Source organism: Hemiscyllium ocellatum, chromosome 15, assembly GCF_020745735.1.
Source record: "Hemiscyllium ocellatum isolate sHemOce1 chromosome 15, sHemOce1.pat.X.cur, whole genome shotgun sequence".
NCBI lineage: Eukaryota > Metazoa > Chordata > Chondrichthyes > Orectolobiformes > Hemiscylliidae > Hemiscyllium > Hemiscyllium ocellatum.
In genome coordinates, this window is record NC_083415.1 from 2827606 (window position 1) to 2846578 (window position 18973).

The 18973-nt window shown below is 44.4% G+C and overlaps 1 protein-coding gene across 1 annotated transcript in view; it reads right to left on the minus strand.

Annotated features, from left to right (window-relative positions):
• Positions 1–5713: 5713 nt before the first annotated feature.
• The window catches only part of LOC132822680 (phosphoenolpyruvate carboxykinase, cytosolic [GTP]-like), a 37135-nt gene continuing 23875 nt past the window's right edge, over positions 5714–18973 (minus strand). The window contains exons 5-8 of the mRNA XM_060835931.1: positions 17085–17247; positions 16607–16963; positions 13544–13639; positions 5714–6168 (exon numbers count right to left, since the gene is read on the minus strand). Of these exons, the coding sequence (XP_060691914.1) occupies positions 5714–6168; positions 13544–13639; positions 16607–16963; positions 17085–17247 (1071 nt within the window). The remainder of the gene's footprint in view (positions 6169–13543; positions 13640–16606; positions 16964–17084; positions 17248–18973) is intronic.

The window sequence follows — 18973 nt, forward strand, 5'->3', positions numbered from 1 at the left end:
ACTTATTCCCACCAAAAGACCAACATTCCCAGTGCCTGCACTGTATCTAAAGGGCAGTTCTATGCCCTGGCATTCTAAGACTCCCTTGTTTGCTGACAGACGCATTGCAAAGATCTCACAAAAGGGGAAGATGGTACCATGACTACCTGACAGGAAGGTCCGAGCAGACAGAGTGTACACAGGAGGGTCAGCAAAGAAGTCTATTGCCACCTAGGTCTCCACAGTCTGGTGGGACAACTATCAATGCCTGAAGAGGGTCAATGACTTTCTCCCTAGTGCCAGGGTAAGTGCCACATTCCCTCACACTCACTCCATCTCACGATGCCATTTGCTCTATTGTCTGCAACATATCACACATCTCAGAGGGAGATCATTTAGCCCTTGATGCTTGTGCCAGGTCTATCACCTTGTGCCATCTCCTGCCTTTGCCCCTTACCCTTTTTTTTCATCACCATCCAAATTGAATGCTTCAATTGAACATGCCTACACCTCATTTTCAGGTAGTGCATTGCATTCATAGAATCCCTAAAGTGTACTAGGAGGCCATTTGGCCCATTGAGTGCACACCAAAGACTATCTCACCCAGACCCACCTTATCCCTGTAACTCTGCATTTCCCATGGCTATTCCACCTAGCCTGCACATTCCTGAACACTATGAGCAATTTAGCATTGTCAGTCCACCTAGCTTGCATATCTTTGGACTGTGGGAGGAAACCAGAGGACCCAGAGGAAATCCACGGAGTCATGGGGAGAACAGGCAAACTCCACATGGACAGTTGCCTGAGGGTGAATTGGACTGGGTCCCTAGCACTGTGAGGCAGCAGTGCTAACCACCGTGCTGCCGTCAGATTCAGCTTTCACCATCTGCCACAACAGGATTTGAACTTGGGTCCCAAAACATTACCAATGTCTTCAGATTAATAGTCTAGCAATAACACCACTGCCCCTTTCCCCCCTCAACTTCTTGCTGCTTTTTCTCACATTGACTTTACTTCTTTCCTTTGTTGGTCTCTCTCTGTCCCACACCCTCTCACAACGCTGACCCTGCACTGCCTTTACACTGCCTCCTCACTGCCTCACATCACCACACCTCCTGCATTGCTTCTAACAGTTGGATAACAAGTACACTTCTGCCACAAATCTCTCCAGATCCCTCGCTGTTCTGGCCCTAAGAAAGATTCTGCTCTCGGTATTGAAATCCCATATCATTTTGCATCTACGCACTCTGACTTCTCTCATCCCGGCCACTTGTGTTGCCAGCATCATTGTTGCTGCTGGAGCCCGTGTCCTCTGTTTTTCAAAATGTTTTTTCCATAAAGTTCGATATGTTCACCCTATAGTATTCCAAATTAATAATTTGGAGAACACATCTTCATAACAACAGGACATTGTCATGAGAGATTATTATGGTGTCAATGTTCCGGAACATTCTTTTGACTGGAACAAAGCCTATTTTTGTTTCAGTAGGGAGTGTGTGTGCAAGAAGGCTGAATTTGAATCCATTGAACTCATTAAACATGTGCGTTGAGCTCTCTAATCAGGTACAATCTCTGACGTATTGAATGGACTCTGAGTCTTTGGCACAGTGCCATACAGGGAAATCATGGTCAACATAGTCCACTGCCATTCACCAGGGACTGCTTTCATACTCAATGACCCGCAGGCCCTGGCACTAATTTGAAACGACCTGAATCTGTTCAATAACAACAACAACCTGCATCTTTCACGGAGAATTCTCTGACTGGGAATTCTAAACAGCTGGGAGGTGAATGGGTGTTTTTCCACTGTTGGAGATGAGGAGTTAGAACGTATGGTGAGACTGCAGGCTGGGTCAATCCAATGGAAGGGTAGATCACTAAGTAAAGAGGTGTCAGGAACATTGAGAGATTTGTGAATAAAACATCAAGCTCAGAACATCAGAACCAGGAGCCCCTGAAGCCTGCCCTGCCCATGGCTGGTTTAATCTCAGCCTTGACACCACTCTCCTGTCTGCTCTCCATAACCCTTCACCCCATTACTGATTCAAAATCCATCGCTTCTTTCAATGTATTCAATGTCCCAGCATCCATTGCACTCTGCAATAGTCAATTCCACTAAATCCCTTGAAGCACTGACTATAGGGAGGTCGTGTTGCGGCTGTACAGGACATTGGAAAGGCCACTTTCAGAATATTGTGTGCAATTTTTAGATTAGATTAGATTAGATTAGACTTACAGTGTGGAAACAGGCCCTTCGGCCCAACAAGTCCACACCGACCCGCCGAAGCGCAACCCACCCATACCCGTACATTTACCCCTTACCTAACACTACAGGCAATTTAGCTTAGCCAATTCACCTGGCCCGCACATCTTTGGACTGTGGGAGGAAACCGGAGCACCCGGAGGAAACCCACGCAGACACGGGGAGAACGTGCAAACTCCACACAGTCAGTCGCCTGAGTCGGGAATTGAACCCAGGTCTACAGGCGCTGTGAGGCAGCAGTGCTAACCACTGTGCCACCGTGCCGCCCCATCTGGTCTCCCTCCTATCGGAAGGATGTTATGAAACTTAAAAGGGTTCAAAAAAGAATGACAAGGATGTTGCCATGGTTGGAGGGTTTGAGCTACAAGGAGAGGCTGAATAGGCTGGGGCTGGTTTCCCTGGAGCATCAGAGGCTGAGGGGTGACCTTATAGAGGTTTATAAAATCATGAGGGACACGGATAGAATAAATGGATAAGATCTTTTCCCTGGGTTGGGGTGGCTAGAACTAGAGGGTATGGGTTTAGGGTGAGAGGGGAAAGATTTAAAAGGGACATAAGGGGCAATTTTTTCAGACAGAGGGTGGTGTGTGTATGGAATGACCTGTCACAGGAAGTGGTGGAGGCTGGTACAATTATAACATTTAAAAGGCATCTGGATGGGTATATGAATAGGAAGGGGTTAGAGTGATATAGGCCAAGTGCTGGCAAATGGGACTAGATTAATTTAAAATATCTAGTTGGCATGGACGAGTTGGACTGAAAGGTCTGTTTCATGCTGTACATCTTTATAACTCTTTGACTAAGTAATCCTTTCTCATCTTGAATTAAACTTGCCCCCGTCCTTAACCTATAACTTCTCATTCCAGATTACCCGACATAACAAAACATTGTCTCTATGACTACTTTGTCAGTCCCCTTTAGCATCTTATATACTTCAATTACATTTCTTCTTATTCTCCAAAACCCTAGAGAGTATAGGACTAAATCCCTCTTCATAAGACAAACCTTTTATCTCTGAAATTAATCGAGTGAACCTTCTCTGAACTATCTCTAATACTAATACTAATTTGAGGAAAGACATTCTGGCTATTGAGGGAGTGCAGCGTAGGTTCACGAGGTCAATTCCTGGAATGGAGGGATTACCTTACACTGAAAGACTGAAGCGACTGGGCTTGTATACCCTCGAGTTTAGAAGACTGAGAGGGGATCTGATTGAAACATATAAGATTATGAAAGGATTGGACACTCTAGCAGCAGGAAACATGTTTCCCCTGATGGGTGAGTGCCGAACCAGAGGATACAGCTTAAAAATACGGAGTAGACCATTTAGGACAGAGATGAGGAGAAACTTCTTCACCCAGGTGGCTGTGTGGAATGCTCTGCCCCAGAGGACAGTGGAGGCCCAGTCTCTGGATTCATTTAAGAAAGAGTTGGACAGAGCTTTCAAAGATAGTGGAATCAAGGGTTATGGAGATAAGGCAGGAAGCGGATACTGATTAGGAATGATCAGCCATGATCATATTGAATGGCGGTACAGGCTCGAAGGGCTGAATGGCCTACTCCTGCACCTATTGTCTATTGTCTATTGTCTAATACATTCTTCCTCAATTAAGAGACCAAAACTGTAGGCAGTACTCCACATGATGAACATTACAGATCTAATGGATGTACTAAGAAATGTCAAGCTGGAATTTGATAAAATCCTGTCATTTGGGTTAGCACACACCAAAATCATCTTTACCTTTGTATGGAATAATTCAGGGCATTTTATCACATAGAAAGTGAATGAAACAACATGAGTAACCCCTTCCTGAGCGAGCTTTCTCAGCTTCAGAATCCAGTTAGTTGTAGTTCCTCCATCCAGCTCCTGTCTTCTCATTTCGTCCATCCCTGATACATTGTCTCCATATGTTAACTTCCCGACGGGTTTGATTCCAGGTCAAAGTTAACCAGATTAAATGGGCCAATGTTTATTCTCCAAAAATTTATTTTCACATATTTTTAAAAACAATGAAAGATTTCCCAAATTTCAAAATGCATTTTAATTAATTAAACTAATTCCTTAACTGTTACTGTGCAATTGTTTCTTGTGTCAAGTTCAAGAGACATGAAGAGGGATCATAAATTGTTTTAAAAGTTATATTTTGTTTAAATTTTGAAATCAACCTTGCTGGACTAAAACAAGGCCATTATAAATCATATAATGCAAGCTCATTCCAATTTCTAGAAAGTTCTAGACAAGAGTTACTAAGCAACAATATCACCATCCCCTGTAGTCTCGCACCCTTGCATTGTATGGGTCTTCATTAAATAGAAAAAATGGTAGACACTGCATTGAATGTAAAAGGAAGGACAAAATGATGTTTTTTTAATGCATGGATTCTTGCAAAACAAATTGGACTCACTCCTCCCTCCCTCATGCTGCTGCTTCATGTCTGTTACATGAGTGTTAGCTCATAGAATCCTGACAGTGTGGAAACTCATTTCACCCATTGAGTCCACACCAACCCTATTCACACCCAATCACTGTATTTCCCATGGCTAACCCAATATTGAACACACATTTACTATAAAAATGTGTTTTAATGGGGGCGTCACAGTGATTCGAATAAAACATTGATGGTACAAAATCTTCAGGCAATGAAAACAATAAGGCACAAAAGCAAATCCCCACCTTATATTAAAACAGGGCAAATTTGAGAGAAGGAAAAGAAAACCTGTCATAATTGTTTGATATTGAGATGACTAAAGTATTACCTAACAGGAGCTTGCTGCACACTTCATTCGATGTTCTGGACCTGAAGCAGAGATTGACTCTAAACCAGTAAATATTAATGTTTAAACAATGTAACCCACATTCTATGAAGCAGTATAAAACTCATTGAGTGCATAGATTACAATAGGGTTTTAAATCAGGATTGGGGTCTGTTAATTCTATAAATATTGAGTCATAATTAGGAAATATTTCTCTTTGTTTTGGATTTTAGCTCCTAATCCCTCCCCATCCCCTGCTTCTCATTCTCCCCACCAACCCATAAGCCAACCTATTCTTTGCATGGGAACACTGAACTGCAAATTATTGAACAAACATGATCTGTGCTCAGCTAGAGCACACAACAGAGAGACATGCAGAGAGACAACAGTTACACAGAGGCACACAACAGATATACACAGAGATATAGCAGGTACACACTGACACACAGTATACAGTCACACAGCAGACTCACTGAAACAGGGACATACAAATTGCAAGTACAACAGACATCGTTATGTAGAATTTTCTACTTGAATTTTCCCTCCTTAATCCGTGATGCATTGAGGACTGTTGCCCTGATATCTTTCATGGTGAGGCAAATTAAGCCAACACAGATCAACAGCTAAGCAGGGGAAGTAGGCGCTCGTGGTCTGCACAGATTGGCTGCTTGCTCCCTTAACCAGGAGTGTCCCGATCTTTGGTATCTCACTCTCTCATTACAACCGATTTATTCTTTGTTCCAGCTGCAACAGCTGATTGGCCACGTCACAGGGAAGGTCAGTGTTGACCTGATCATCAAAGTATTTTCGGATCTCTTTGATTTCCTCTTCCCAGAATTCTTTGTCAATACTGAAGATTTCGTCCATGTTCACGTGGCCGAGACCATTGAGGTTGAGGGCACCGTCTGCAGGAATGTAGCCCAAAGGAGACATCTTGGCGCAGTCCTCTCCCTCGATTCTCCGGAACATCCACTCCAGAACTCGACAGTTCTCCCCAAAACCCGGCCACAGGAAGTTGTTCTGTTTATCTTTGCGGAACCAGTTGACGTGGAAGATCTTGGGAAGTTTTGAGCAGGTCCTGTGCTCCATGCTGAGCCAGTGCGACAGGTACCTCCCAAAGTTGTAGCCAAAGAAAGGCCGCATGGCGAAAGGGTCATGCATAATGGTCTTACCTGAGAAACAATGACAAGAGGAACAGTGATGATGACAACAAAAAACAAATTAACTGCACATTAATATGGGGACAAATATGAGTAAGTCTTCGATTCTTCACTCCACATCCACTTATCTCACTTTACAGTGGCTGGGGTTTGCCAGTGACTATTGGAATTTCCTGGAGAGGTGACACACTTTTCACAGTGATACACTCAGCCCAGCCCACTGAGCATTCACAGATTGGTACAGATCATGGGCACCCAGCCTCCTGCTCCCACCGACAGCCAGCTCCCACAGATTGACCTATTGAATTAACAGTTCTTTCTCATCCTGCTGGAATTCATTCTAGCCCATTTAGGAATATGCCTTATTAGGTGATCACAAATTGACCAGTTAAAGGTCTCAATTGAAGGGGGAATGAGAAGGTCCCAACAAGACTCTGGCTTTGGTGGAAATGGAAGGTAATGGGGTGCCACCAATGTGTCACTTCAATCGCAATCCCACCTCCAGGTACACTGTCTTCTGCAAAAGAACATTCCACTCACTATTACGGGTAAATTCTGAGTCCCAGAGTTATTGGTCAATTGTATTCTGAGTCCCAGTATTACTCTTTGTCTGTAGATTACTGGTCTCCTGTATCCCAGTGTTACTGGTATACTCTAAGTCCCAACATTACTAATCAATAGTGTCCCACTTTAACACTGATGTACCCTGTGCTCTGAGATTATTGACATACTGTTTCCCATTATTACTGGTAGACACAGTTTCACAAGATTACTGATCTATTGTGCTCAGTATTTCTGTATAGTCTTTCTCCACAGTATTACTGGTATACGCTGTGTCCCAGGATTCCTGATCTACTGTGTCCCAGTATTACTGGTATCCTCTGTGTCCCAAGTTTACTGGTCTGTTATGTCTCAATATTTCAGGTATTCTTGGTGTCCCAGCATCACTGATCTATGGAGTCCCAGTATTATTGGAATACTTCGTGTACCAAGATTATTTATCTGTTGTGTTCCAGTATGGCTGTCCTTCTCTGTGTCCCTGATTTACTGATCCACTGTATCCCAGTATTCCTCATCTATTGTGTCCCAATGTTACTGATATACGCCATTGCCAAGGGTTTCTAATCTATTGTGTTCCCAGTATTACGGGTGTACACTGTGTCTCAAGGTCCTGTTTCCTATTATTGTTGGTAGACACAGTTTCACAAGGATACTGATCGATTGCTTTCTCAGTCTTATTGGTTTACACAGTGTCCCAGCTTCATTGATCAATTGTGACCCAGTGTTATTGTATACACTTTGTCCACAGTATTGATGGTATAGTCTGTGCCTTCAGGTTCCTGAACTATTGTGTCCCCATTCTACTGGTATACTCACTACCCCTGGTTTACTAATCTGGTGTCTCCCAGAATTATTGGCATACTCTGCGTCCTATTATTCCTGATCTATTATGTCCACTAATACTGTTTCAATCTACATTGCAAGAGTTACTGATGTGTTGTGTGCCACTAATACTGGTAATTTCTGTGTCCCAGCGCAACTATCCCGTTCAAGCATTACTATACACCCTATTTCTGCACCTCACTCATCTATTGTGCCCGGTATTACTGAAACGCTCCGCATTCCTGGTTTACTGATCTATTGTGTCCCAGTATTACTCTGTGACCAAGTATAACTAATCTATTGTATCCCAGTATTACTGGTATATTTTGTGCTCCAGCCTTACTGTTCTGTTGCATTCCAGTATTATTGTTCTACTATGTGTCTCAGCCTTACTGATCTATTGCTTTCCAGAATTATTGACATTATCTCTATCGCTGGGATACAGAGCTACTGTGTATGAGAATTCCTGTAAAATCTGTATCCCAGTGTGACGGGTCTATTGTATCCCTGTATGACTGATCTCCTCTGTGTCCCAGCATTGCCTGATCCATTGTATCCAAGTACTACCGGTGTACTCTGTGTTCCACAGTTAATGATAATGTGTATCCCATAAAATATCCTAAATTTACTGATTTATTGTGTCCACTATAACAGGCATGTTCTCTGCTCCTGGATCACTAATCTATTCTATCTCAGTATTACTGGTTTACTCAGTTGTATTGTGTCCCAGTTTTACTGGTAAAATCTGCATCTGGTCTGTTTTGTCCGATTATTACTGTATGCTCTGTGTCCCAGGGTTACTGATGCATAGGGTCCTGGTAGTGCTGGTATACTCTGTGTCTGCCAGTTACTCATCTTTATGTCCCAATATTAATGGTGTGCTTTTTATCCCCATGTTACTGATCTACTCTGTCTCAGTATGACTGGTATACTTTGTGTCCCAGCAATACAGATTTATTGTGTACTAGTATTACTGGGATGCTTGCTTGCTGTGTTTGCTGCTCTTTTGTAGCCAGTATTAATGGTATATTTGGTGTCCCTGGTTTATTGATTTATTGTATCTCAGTATCACTGGTGTACTTATGGTCCTAGGTTTACTCATCTAATGTGTGCCAGTATTACTCTGTGTTCCAGCTTTACTGATCTACTGTGTCCCAGTCATAGAGTCATACATTCCGGCAGCATAGAGAGAGGCCCTGTGACCCAAACTGGTCCGTGCCAACCAAAATGTCCATCAACACTATCCCCATTTCATTGGCCCATATCCTTCTAAACATTTCCTATCCGTGCATTTGTCCTTTAAATGTTGTTAATGTACCCGCCTCAACCACTTCCACAGGCAGCTCATTCCATATGCGTATCACCCTCTGTGTAAAAACGTTGCCCCTCAGGTTCCCTTTTATTCTTTCCCCTCTAACCTCAAACTGATGCCCTCCTGTCCTCGATTCCCCAACCCTGGGAAAAAGACGGAGTGCATTTACCCCATCTATACTTCTCATGATCTTATACACTTCTGTTAGATCCCCCTCAGTCTCCTACGTTCTAAAGAAAGAAGTCCTAGTTGTTGAACCTCTCCCTATAACTCAGACTGTCGAGTCCTGGCAACATCCTTGTAAATTTCTTCTTCATTTTTTCCAGTTTAATACCATCCTTCCTATAACAAGATGATCAAAACTGAACACAATACTCCAAGTGCGTCCTCATCAACATTGTGTACAACTGCAACATAACTTCCCAACTTCTATACTCAATGCCCTGACTGATGAAGGCCAATGTGCCAAAAGCCATCTTCACTGCCCTGTCTACCTGTGACTCCACTTTCAGAGAACAGTGCACCTCAACTCCCAGATCCCTCTGTTCCATTACATTTCTTAAGGCCCTACTGTTCACCATGAAACTCCTGCCTTGATTTGACTTTCCAAAATGCAAGACCTCACAGTTATCTACATTACCCTCCATTTGCCACTTATCGGCCCACGTCCCCAGCTGATCAAGGTCCTGCTGTAATTTCTGATAAACTTCCTCAGCCTCCACGATACCTCCTATTTTAGTGACATCTGCAAACTTACTAATCAGGCCTTGTACATTCTCATCCAAATCATTGATATAGATAACAAACAGCAATGGGCCCAGCACTGACCTCTGAGGCACTCCACTAGTCACAGGCCTCCAGTCCGACAAGCATCTTTCCACCATCACGGGCGAAAGTGAGGACTGCAGATGCTGGAGATCAGAATCAATCACCCCTTGATGAAGGGCTCCTGCCTGAAACGTCGATTTTTCAGCTCCTCGGATACTGCCTGACCTGCTGTGCTTTTCCAGCACCACTCTAATCTTGACTCTATCCACCATCACGTCAACTGTGTATCCAATTTGCAAGCTTCCCCAGATTCTGTGCAATCGAACCTTCCAGAGCAGCTTACCATGTGGAACCTGTATTTCGTGTGTACACTTTGTCCTAGGTGTACTGATCTATTGTGGCCAGTATTAATAATATATTCTGTGTCCATGGTTTATTATCCATTGTATTACTAGTGTACTTTGTGTCCTAGCTTTACTGATCTATTATGTCTCAGTATTACTAATATACTTTGAGTCCAAGCATTATGGATTTGTGTTCTCGCGTTCCTGATTTATTGTGTCCCCATATAATTACTGGCATACCCTGTGTCTCAGGGTTCCTCATCTATTAGGGACCAGTATTACTGGTGTACTCTGTATCCTAGCTTTTCTGATCGATTGTGTCTGAGTATTACTGGCACATTTTCTGTTCCAAAGTTACTGATCTGTGGTGTCCCAGTATTACTGGAAAACTCTGAGTCCCAGTGTTACTGACATATTGTGTCCCAGTATTGGTGCTTTACAGTGTACCCCACTGTTACTGATCTGCTATGTCCAAGAATTACGGGTATAATCTGTCCACACATTACTTGTGTATTGTGCCCTAATATTACTGGTATCCTCAGAGTCTCTGGTTTACTGATCTGTTGTGTCCCACTATTACCAGTATACTGCTTATCTGAGGTTTACTGATCGAATGTGCCCGGGTAGTCCCAGTCTTCTCTGTATCCCAAGCATTATTAATGTATTGTGTTCCATTTTTACTGGCATAATCTGTGTCCCTGTTTTACTGACCTATTGTATCCCAGCATTACTGGTATACTTTGTGTCTTAGGGTTTCTGGGAGAAAGTGAGGACTGCAGATGCTGGAGACCAGAACTGAAAAATGTGGTGCTAGAAAAACACAGCAGGCCATGCAGTATCCGAGGAGCAGGAGAATCACGTTTCGGACATAAGCCCTTCTTAAGGAATGAGGCTGGTGTGCCAGGCGGGCAGGGATAAAAGGTAGGGGGGAGGGAATTTAGGGAGGGGCGCTGGGAATATGATAGATGGAATTTCCCCTCCCCCCACTTTATCTCAGTCCCAACCCCCGGATTCAGCACCGCCCTCTTGACCTGCAATCTTCTTCTCGACCTCTCCGCCCCTACCCCCTCTCCAGCCTATCACCCTCGCCCTCACCTCCATCCACCTATCGTATTCCCAGCACCCCTCCCCCAAACCCCCTCCCCCCTACCTTTTATCTCAGCCCGCCTGGCACACCAGCCTCATTCATGAAGAAGGGCTTATGCCCGAAACGTCGATACGCCTGCTCTATCAGATGCTGCCTAGCCTGCTGTGTTTTTCCAGCACTACATTTTTCAACTCTCAGGGTTTCTGATCTATTTTGTGCAGTATTACTGATATAGATGGTGTCCTGATGTTACTAATTTGCTGTGAACCAGTATTGCTCTATAATCTGTGTCCCGGGATCACTGATCCATTGTACCCTCTATTATTGGTATACTCTATACCCCAAAATTATTGATCTGGTGCCCAAGTATGGCAGATACAGGTCGATCTACTATAACACGTGTTTCATTAACATAAATTCACTGTAACACGATTGATGAATTGGGGACAGTGTTTCTAAAGTGGCAATTTTTAAACTGTGTGGTGGCTTTAATGCGATTACAGTGCCAACACTTTAAGCGTTGTTTTTAAAGTGTGATTTTTCTATAATACGGGGTTGCATATGAATGCAACTATCACGTTATAGAAGAACTGAATGCATAATCTGTGTCCCAGAGTTATTGATCAATTGTGTCCCAGGATTGCTGGTATATTCAGTGTCCCTGGGTTACTGATCTGGTGTCCCAGTATTACTAGCATACTCAGTGTCACAGGATTACTGAACTATTCTGTCCCAGTATTACTAATATGCATTGTTCTGTGATCCTCCCCAATATTACTGTGTTCTGGGCCCCAGCTATGCCTCTCTCTTTGTTGGCTACGTAGAACAGTCCATCTCCCGTAGTTACATCGGCACCACTCCCCACCTCTTCCTCCACTACATTGATGACTGCATTGGCGCCACCTTGTGCTCCCGCGAGGAGGTTGAGCAATTCATCAACTTCACCAACACATTCCACCCTGACCTTACATTTACCTAAACCATGTCTCTGACACCTCCCTCCCCTTCCTGGACTTCTCCATCTCCATTAATGATGACCGACTTGACACTGACATTTTTTACAAACCCACTGACTCCCACAGCTACCTGGATTACACCTCTTCCCACTCTATCTCCTGCAAAAATGCCATCCCCTAATCCCAATTCCTCCATCTCCGCTGAATCTGCTCCCAGGCGGACCAGTTCCACCACAGAACACACCAGATGGCCTCCTTCTTTAGAGACTGCAATTTCCCTTCCCACGTGGTTGAAGATGCCCTCCAACGCATCTCATCTACATCCCGCACCTCCACCCTCAGACCCCACCCCTCCAACCATAACAAGGACAGAACCCCCCCCGATGCTCACCTTCCACCCTACCAACCTTCGCATAAACCAAATCATCCGACGACATTTCCACCACCTCCAAACGGACCCCACCACCAGGGATATATTTCCCTCCCTTTCCGCAAAGACCATTCCCTCCGTGACTACCTGGTCAGGTTTCTCCCGCCCCACAACCCACCCTCCCACCCTGGCAGGAATTGCAAAACCTGTGCCCACACCTCCTTCCTCACCTCCATCCAAGGTCCTAAAGGAGCCTTCCACATCCATCAAAGTTTTACCTGCACATCCACCAATATCATTTGTTGTATCCCTTGCTCCCGATGCAGTCTGCTCTACATTGGGGAGACTGGACCCCTCCTAGCAGAGCGCTTTAGGGAACATCTCTGGGATCCCCGCACCAATCAACCACACCGCCCTGTGGCCCAACATTTCAACTCCCCCTCCCCCTCTGCCGAGGGCATGGAGGTCCTGGGCCTCCTTCACCGCCGCTCCCTCACCACCAGACGCCTGGAGGAAGAATGCCTCATCTTCCGCCTTGGAACACTTCAATCCCAGGGCATCAATGTGGACTTCACCAGTTTCCTCATTTCCCCTTACCCCACCTCACCCCAGTTCCAAACTTCCAGCTCAGCACCGTCCCCATGACCTGTCCTACCTGCCTATCTTCTTTTCCACCTAACCGCTCCACCCTCCTCTCTGCCCTATCACCTTCATTCCACCCCCATTCACCCATTGTACTCTTTGCTACCTTCCCCCAACCTCCTCTCTGACCTATCACCTTCATCCCCACCCCTACTCACCTATTGTACTCTATGCTACTTTCTCCCCACCCCCACCCTCCTGTCATTTATCTCTCCACCTTTCAGGCACTCTGCCTGCATTCCTGATGAAGGGCTTTTGCCCGAAACGTCGATTTTCCTGCTCCTCGGATGCTGTCTGAACTGCTGTGCTTTTCCAGCACCACTCTAATCTAGACTCTGGTTTCCAGTATCTGCAGTCCCTGTTTTTACCCTGTGTTCCTTGCCTGCCCAGTATTGGTGCATTCTGTGTCCTGGTGTTACTATGTTCTGGGTCTCAGTGCTACTATGATCCGTACTCCCTCCAGTGTTGGTGTATTCTGTGTCCTGGTGTTTTACTGTGTATCAGGTCCCGGGGTTATCCACATACCTTTGTGTTCTGCTGCAGCTGTAGCTTCTGATCTCATGGATGCCCCAATGTAAACTCCATGCTGCCAGTTAAAAGCTTCATAAACCAGAGGGACACCTGTAATGGAATGACAGAAATGTCTGTGAAATAATGATGTGGAGGAGCTGGGATGGACCAAGTTAAAAATCACACAAGACCAATCACACCACCGCATGAAGGAGCAGCGCTCCGAAAGCTAGTTCTTCCAGAAAAACCTATTGGACTATAACCTGGTGTTGTGTGATTTTTCACTTTGTGAAATAAACGCTTGTCAATATACAAAAGGTTCAGGTAGTGTGTTTTGGTCTGAAGAGGAGGCTTTGGAAAATATGCATCAACGTCAATTAGGGGATCAGTGAGATCTGGATATAAATATATTGTGGTGTTACAGTTTAAAAAGCCATAAAAAAGCAATAAGACACTAGGTTTAATTTCTAAAGGGACAGAACTGAAACACAAACAAGGGGAGAGAGTTTGTTCGACTACATTTTGAATACTGTGCAGATTTCCAGCGTCCGTTTTCACTAAAGGACAGAGACACCAGAGAAGGAGCAAAAAGCACTTTATCAGCATGAGGCCAGAACTGAGAGGTTGCACCTGTAAGGGAAAATTGAATTGTTCACGGTTGTTTTGTCTATAAAATAGAAGACAAATGGTCTCCAAGGAAAGGCCTTTAAGGTTATAAAGGTGCTTGGTGGAGTAGGTGTAAAGGTGGCTGCAAGGCTAAGGTCAACCAATAGACCGTGATGACAAACAAATCCAATTGTGAATTCTTGACCTCGAGGATTGAATGATGAACTCACTACCATAAGGAATTATTGAGGTGAGTACACATTGCAGGGAATGATAAAAATAGACCACGGAGAAAAGGTTTATGTTGATAGGGTGAGACGGGGGTGAAGTAAATGCAAGCTCATGTGGAGAATGGATACTGATGTAGAGGTGGGCCGAAAAGGCTTTTCTAATTACTAAGATGTACTACGGTGTTACTGTGCAACAAACTGTTGTTTTTCTCTTGTATTTGTTTATGGTTTGTGTGTGTCACAGGTTAGACCAGCATTTATTGGCCATCTTTAATTACCCAGAGGTAAAAACAATGGCTGCAGATGCTGGAAACCAGAGTCTAGATTAGAATGGTGCTGGAAAAGCACAGCAGTTCAGGCAGCATCCGAGGAGCAGTAAAATCGACGTTTCGGGCAAAAGCCCTTTATCAGGAATACGGGCTATGTATTCCTATATTCCTGATGAAGGGCTTTTGCCCGAAATGTTGATTTTACTGTTCCTCGGATGCTGCCTGAACTGCTGTGCTTTTCCAGCACCATTCTAATCTAGACTTTAATTACCCCGAGGTCAACTAAGGGGCAACCACATTGCTATATGGCTGGAGTCACTCGTAGGACTGACCTGATAAGCCCATACGACTGTAAAAGATAGGAGCATTATTCAACCCATAGAGTCTGCTCTTCCATTCAATCATGGCTGATAGGTTTCTTAACTTCATTCTCCCACTTTCTCCCTGTAACACTCGATGCCCTTGACAATCAAGAACTTATCTTTCTCCATCTTAAATATACTCAATGACCTGGCCTGCACAGCCTTCTGTGGCAGTGAATTCCACAGGCTCACCCCTCTCTGGCTGAAGTAGTTTCTCCTTATTTCAGTTCTAAAAGGTCTTCCCTTTACTCTAAGTCTGAGCTCTCGGGTCTCAGTCTCTCCTACCAATGGAAACATCTTCCCAACATCCGCCCTGACCAGGCCATTCAGAATTCTGCAAATCTCAATTAGATTCCCCCCTCATCCTTCTCAACTCCATCGAGTACAGACCCAGAATCCTCAAACGATTCTAATGTGTTAAGCTTTTCATTCCTGGCATCATATTCATGAACCTCCTCTGAACACGCTCCATGGCCAGTGCATCCCTCCTGAGATATGGGGCCCAGACCTGCGCATAGTTCTCCAAATGTGCACTAACCAGAGCTTTATTAAAGCCTCAGAAATACATCCCTGTTTTTATATTCAAGTCCTTTCAAAATAAATGCCAACATTGTATTTGCCTTCCTAACTACTGACTCAACTTGCAAGTTTACCCTGAGAGAATCCTGGTCTAGAACTCCTAAATCTCTTTGCACTTCAGACTTCTGAATTTTCTCCCCATTCAGAAAATAGTCCAAGCCTCTATTCTTCCTACAAGTGTAGACCTCTCACTTTCCCACATTGTACTCCATCTGTCACTTCTTTGCCCACTCTCCAAGCCTTCCTGCCTCCTCAATACTACCTGTCCCTCTACCTATCTTTGTATCATTTACAAACTTAGCCAGAATGCCCTTAGTTCCGTCATCTAGATCATTAATGTGTAAAGTGAAAAGTTGTGGTCCCAACACTGAGCTTTGTGGAACACCACTTGTAACTGGCGCCATCCTGAAAAAGACCCTTTTATCGCTGCTTTCTTGCAGACAGCCAAGCTCTATCCATGCTAGCACCTTACCTCTAACATCATGGTACCTTATCTTACTCAGTAGCCTCCTGTGCAGCACCTTGTCAAAGGCCTTCTTGAAGTCCAGGTCGATAACATCCAGTGGCTCTCCTTGGTCTAACCTGGTCATTACTTCCTCAATGATTTCTGGCAGATTTGTCAAACGTGACCTCCCCTGAATGAAACCATGCTAACTTTACCCTATTTTACTTTACACTTCCAAGTATTCAGAAATCTCACTCTTCATAGCGGATTCCCAAAATCTTAGCCCTGACCAAGGTTAGGCTAATTAGCCTGTAATTTTCTGTCTATTGCTTTACTTTTGCCTCAAAGATGGTAGCTTTCCTTCCTGGAAGGCCATTAGCTGAACCAGATGAGTATCTCCTGTACACGTATTCACCACATAATTAACAATTTAACACCATTACCCTGTTGTCCCCCTTCCAGACTTTCACTAAAGATCTGTTGAAGAGTTTCTGAACTCAGTGGGAAGCATCCTCTACAATACTACGGCAGTTAGGGATCAGTGTCTAATGTTTAGTTCTGGTGCTCTACAGTTTAGACTATTGTACCTTTTGGTCTCCGTCCTCCGAAGATAATCCCTTCAATGGGGACCCCTTCAGGAGACTCCCAGTTTGGGTCAATGATTGGACACTGTCTGGCAGGAGTACAGAACCTGGAGTTGGGATGTGCACATGGTTCTCCATCATCAGGACTCCATTTTTTGTTCTTCCATGAAGTCACTGTGATACCTGGGGGCAGAGTTTCATCGATTCCTTCCCAGTAAACACCCCCATCGCTGGTTTCTCCCACATTGGTGTAGATGGTGTTCTTGCTGATGGTTTGCATTGCATTTGGATTTGTCTTCATAGATGTCCCAGGAGCTACACCAAAGAAGCCATTTTCTGGGTTGATTGCTCTTAGTTTACCTGTGGGAAGGCCCAATAAATGGATGTATTAATAAACCCATTGGATTTTCACCAGACAATAAAAAACAGATACCTCCTCAGTTAAATTATTTAATGACTGCCTTATTTCATTGGATCAGACCTTGCTCATCGAACTTCAGCCAGGCGATGTCATCTCCCACACACTCAACTTTCCAACCGGGTAATGTTGGATTCATCATGGCCAGGTTTGTTTTCCCACAAGCACTAGGGAATGCAGCAGTAAGGTACTTCTTCTGGCCTTTAGGATTGGTTACTCCCATGATCTGGGGAGGGAAAGAAGCTGATGAGAATTTTTCAGAAAAATTATCTCATGGGATGTGGGTCTCACTAGCAAAGCCATGGTTTGATGCTCAATTGTCCTAACAGAGTGGCTTGTCACATCATTACTATAGAATGACAACTTAACCTAATTAGGTCAAGTTAAAAGATTCCCTCCACTCAGGACATTTTAAATTAAGTGGATTTTTTTGCGAGAAGGGATGGTCATCCCTTTTGAGACTACCTTTGCATTCTGGATTTAATTAATCAAATTCAAAATCCACCTCAAGATAACAGATTATCCACCATGAGGCCATCTCCCTAAAATCACCAATGGACATTGAAACTAAACTCTAGAAATTCATAAGCTCAGTGTGAGACTGGGAAATATGACTCATTTCTGAGGGCATGAGATGAAGGTTTTGGTTTGGTATAGCACCTTTCATCACCTCTTGATGACCCAAAGCATCTTACAGCAAAAATGTCCTTTTGAAGTGGACTCAGTGTTGTGTTGGAAACATGGCCTCCAACATTTAGATTAGATTACTTACAGTGTGGAAACAGGCCCTTTGGCCCAACAAGTCCACACCGACCCGCCGAAGCGACAACCCACCCATACCCATACATATACCCCTTACCTAACACTACGGGCAATTTAGCATGGCCAATTCACCTGACCCGCACATCTTTGGACTGTGGGAGGAAACCGGAGCACCCGGAGGAAACCCACGCAGACACGGGGAGAACGTGCAAACTCCACACAGTCAGTCGCCTGAGGCGGGAATTGAACCCAGGTCCCTGGCGCTGTGAGGCAGCAGTGCTAACCACTGTGCCACCAAGATCGCCCAAACTTGAATACAAAAGTAAAATCCTGCCACGCTGTAAATCTGAAATCAAAACAAAAATGCTGGAAACACTCAGCAGGATAGGCAATATGTGTGGAGAGAATCACAGGTAAGTTTTCAAAGCAATGACTTTTCTTTAGGATTGAAGACAGGTACGAGAGTGTTGCTTTCTCCCCTCAGTATTCTGAAGGCCTCATTTCCTCATGACATCTTCATCCAGCTGTCAGACCTCCTCACCGTCTTCTGGTCCCTTCCCTGTGAAAGCATAGAGGCTGCAACACCTGCCTTTTAGCCTCCTCTCATCCCAATGTCCAAGACCTCAAACACTCTTTCCAGTTTAGTCTATATAATTCACTACTCACCACGTGGTCTCCTCTACAGTGGGGAGAATAAACACTGAGCACCACTTTGTGGAATGCCTTTGCTCTGTCTCAAAAATGACCGAAGTTTCTGGTTTGCTTGTTATTTTAATTCTTTATCTTTGTTTCTACTCTGACCGTGGCCTGCTGCAACACTTCACTGAAACCTGACCTAAGGAATGGCATCTTGTCCATTGATTCAACACAGTGGGGCAGGCGGTGGTGTTCTGGCTACGGTGGTATGTGGGGACAAGGGAAAATCCACAGACTGAGGGATGGACTTTGTGGATAAAAATTGACAGAACTGCGGATGCTTTAAATCGGAAACAAAAACAGACATTGCTGGAAAAGCTCAGCAGGTCGGGCAGCATCTGTGGAGAGAAATCAGAGTTAACATTTCAGATCCTGTGACCCTTCCTCAAAACTGCAAGAGTTCTGAGGGTCACTGGACCTGAAACGTTAACTCTGATTTCTCTCCATAGCTGCTGCCAAACCTGCTGAGCTTTTCCAGCAATTTCAGTGGGTGA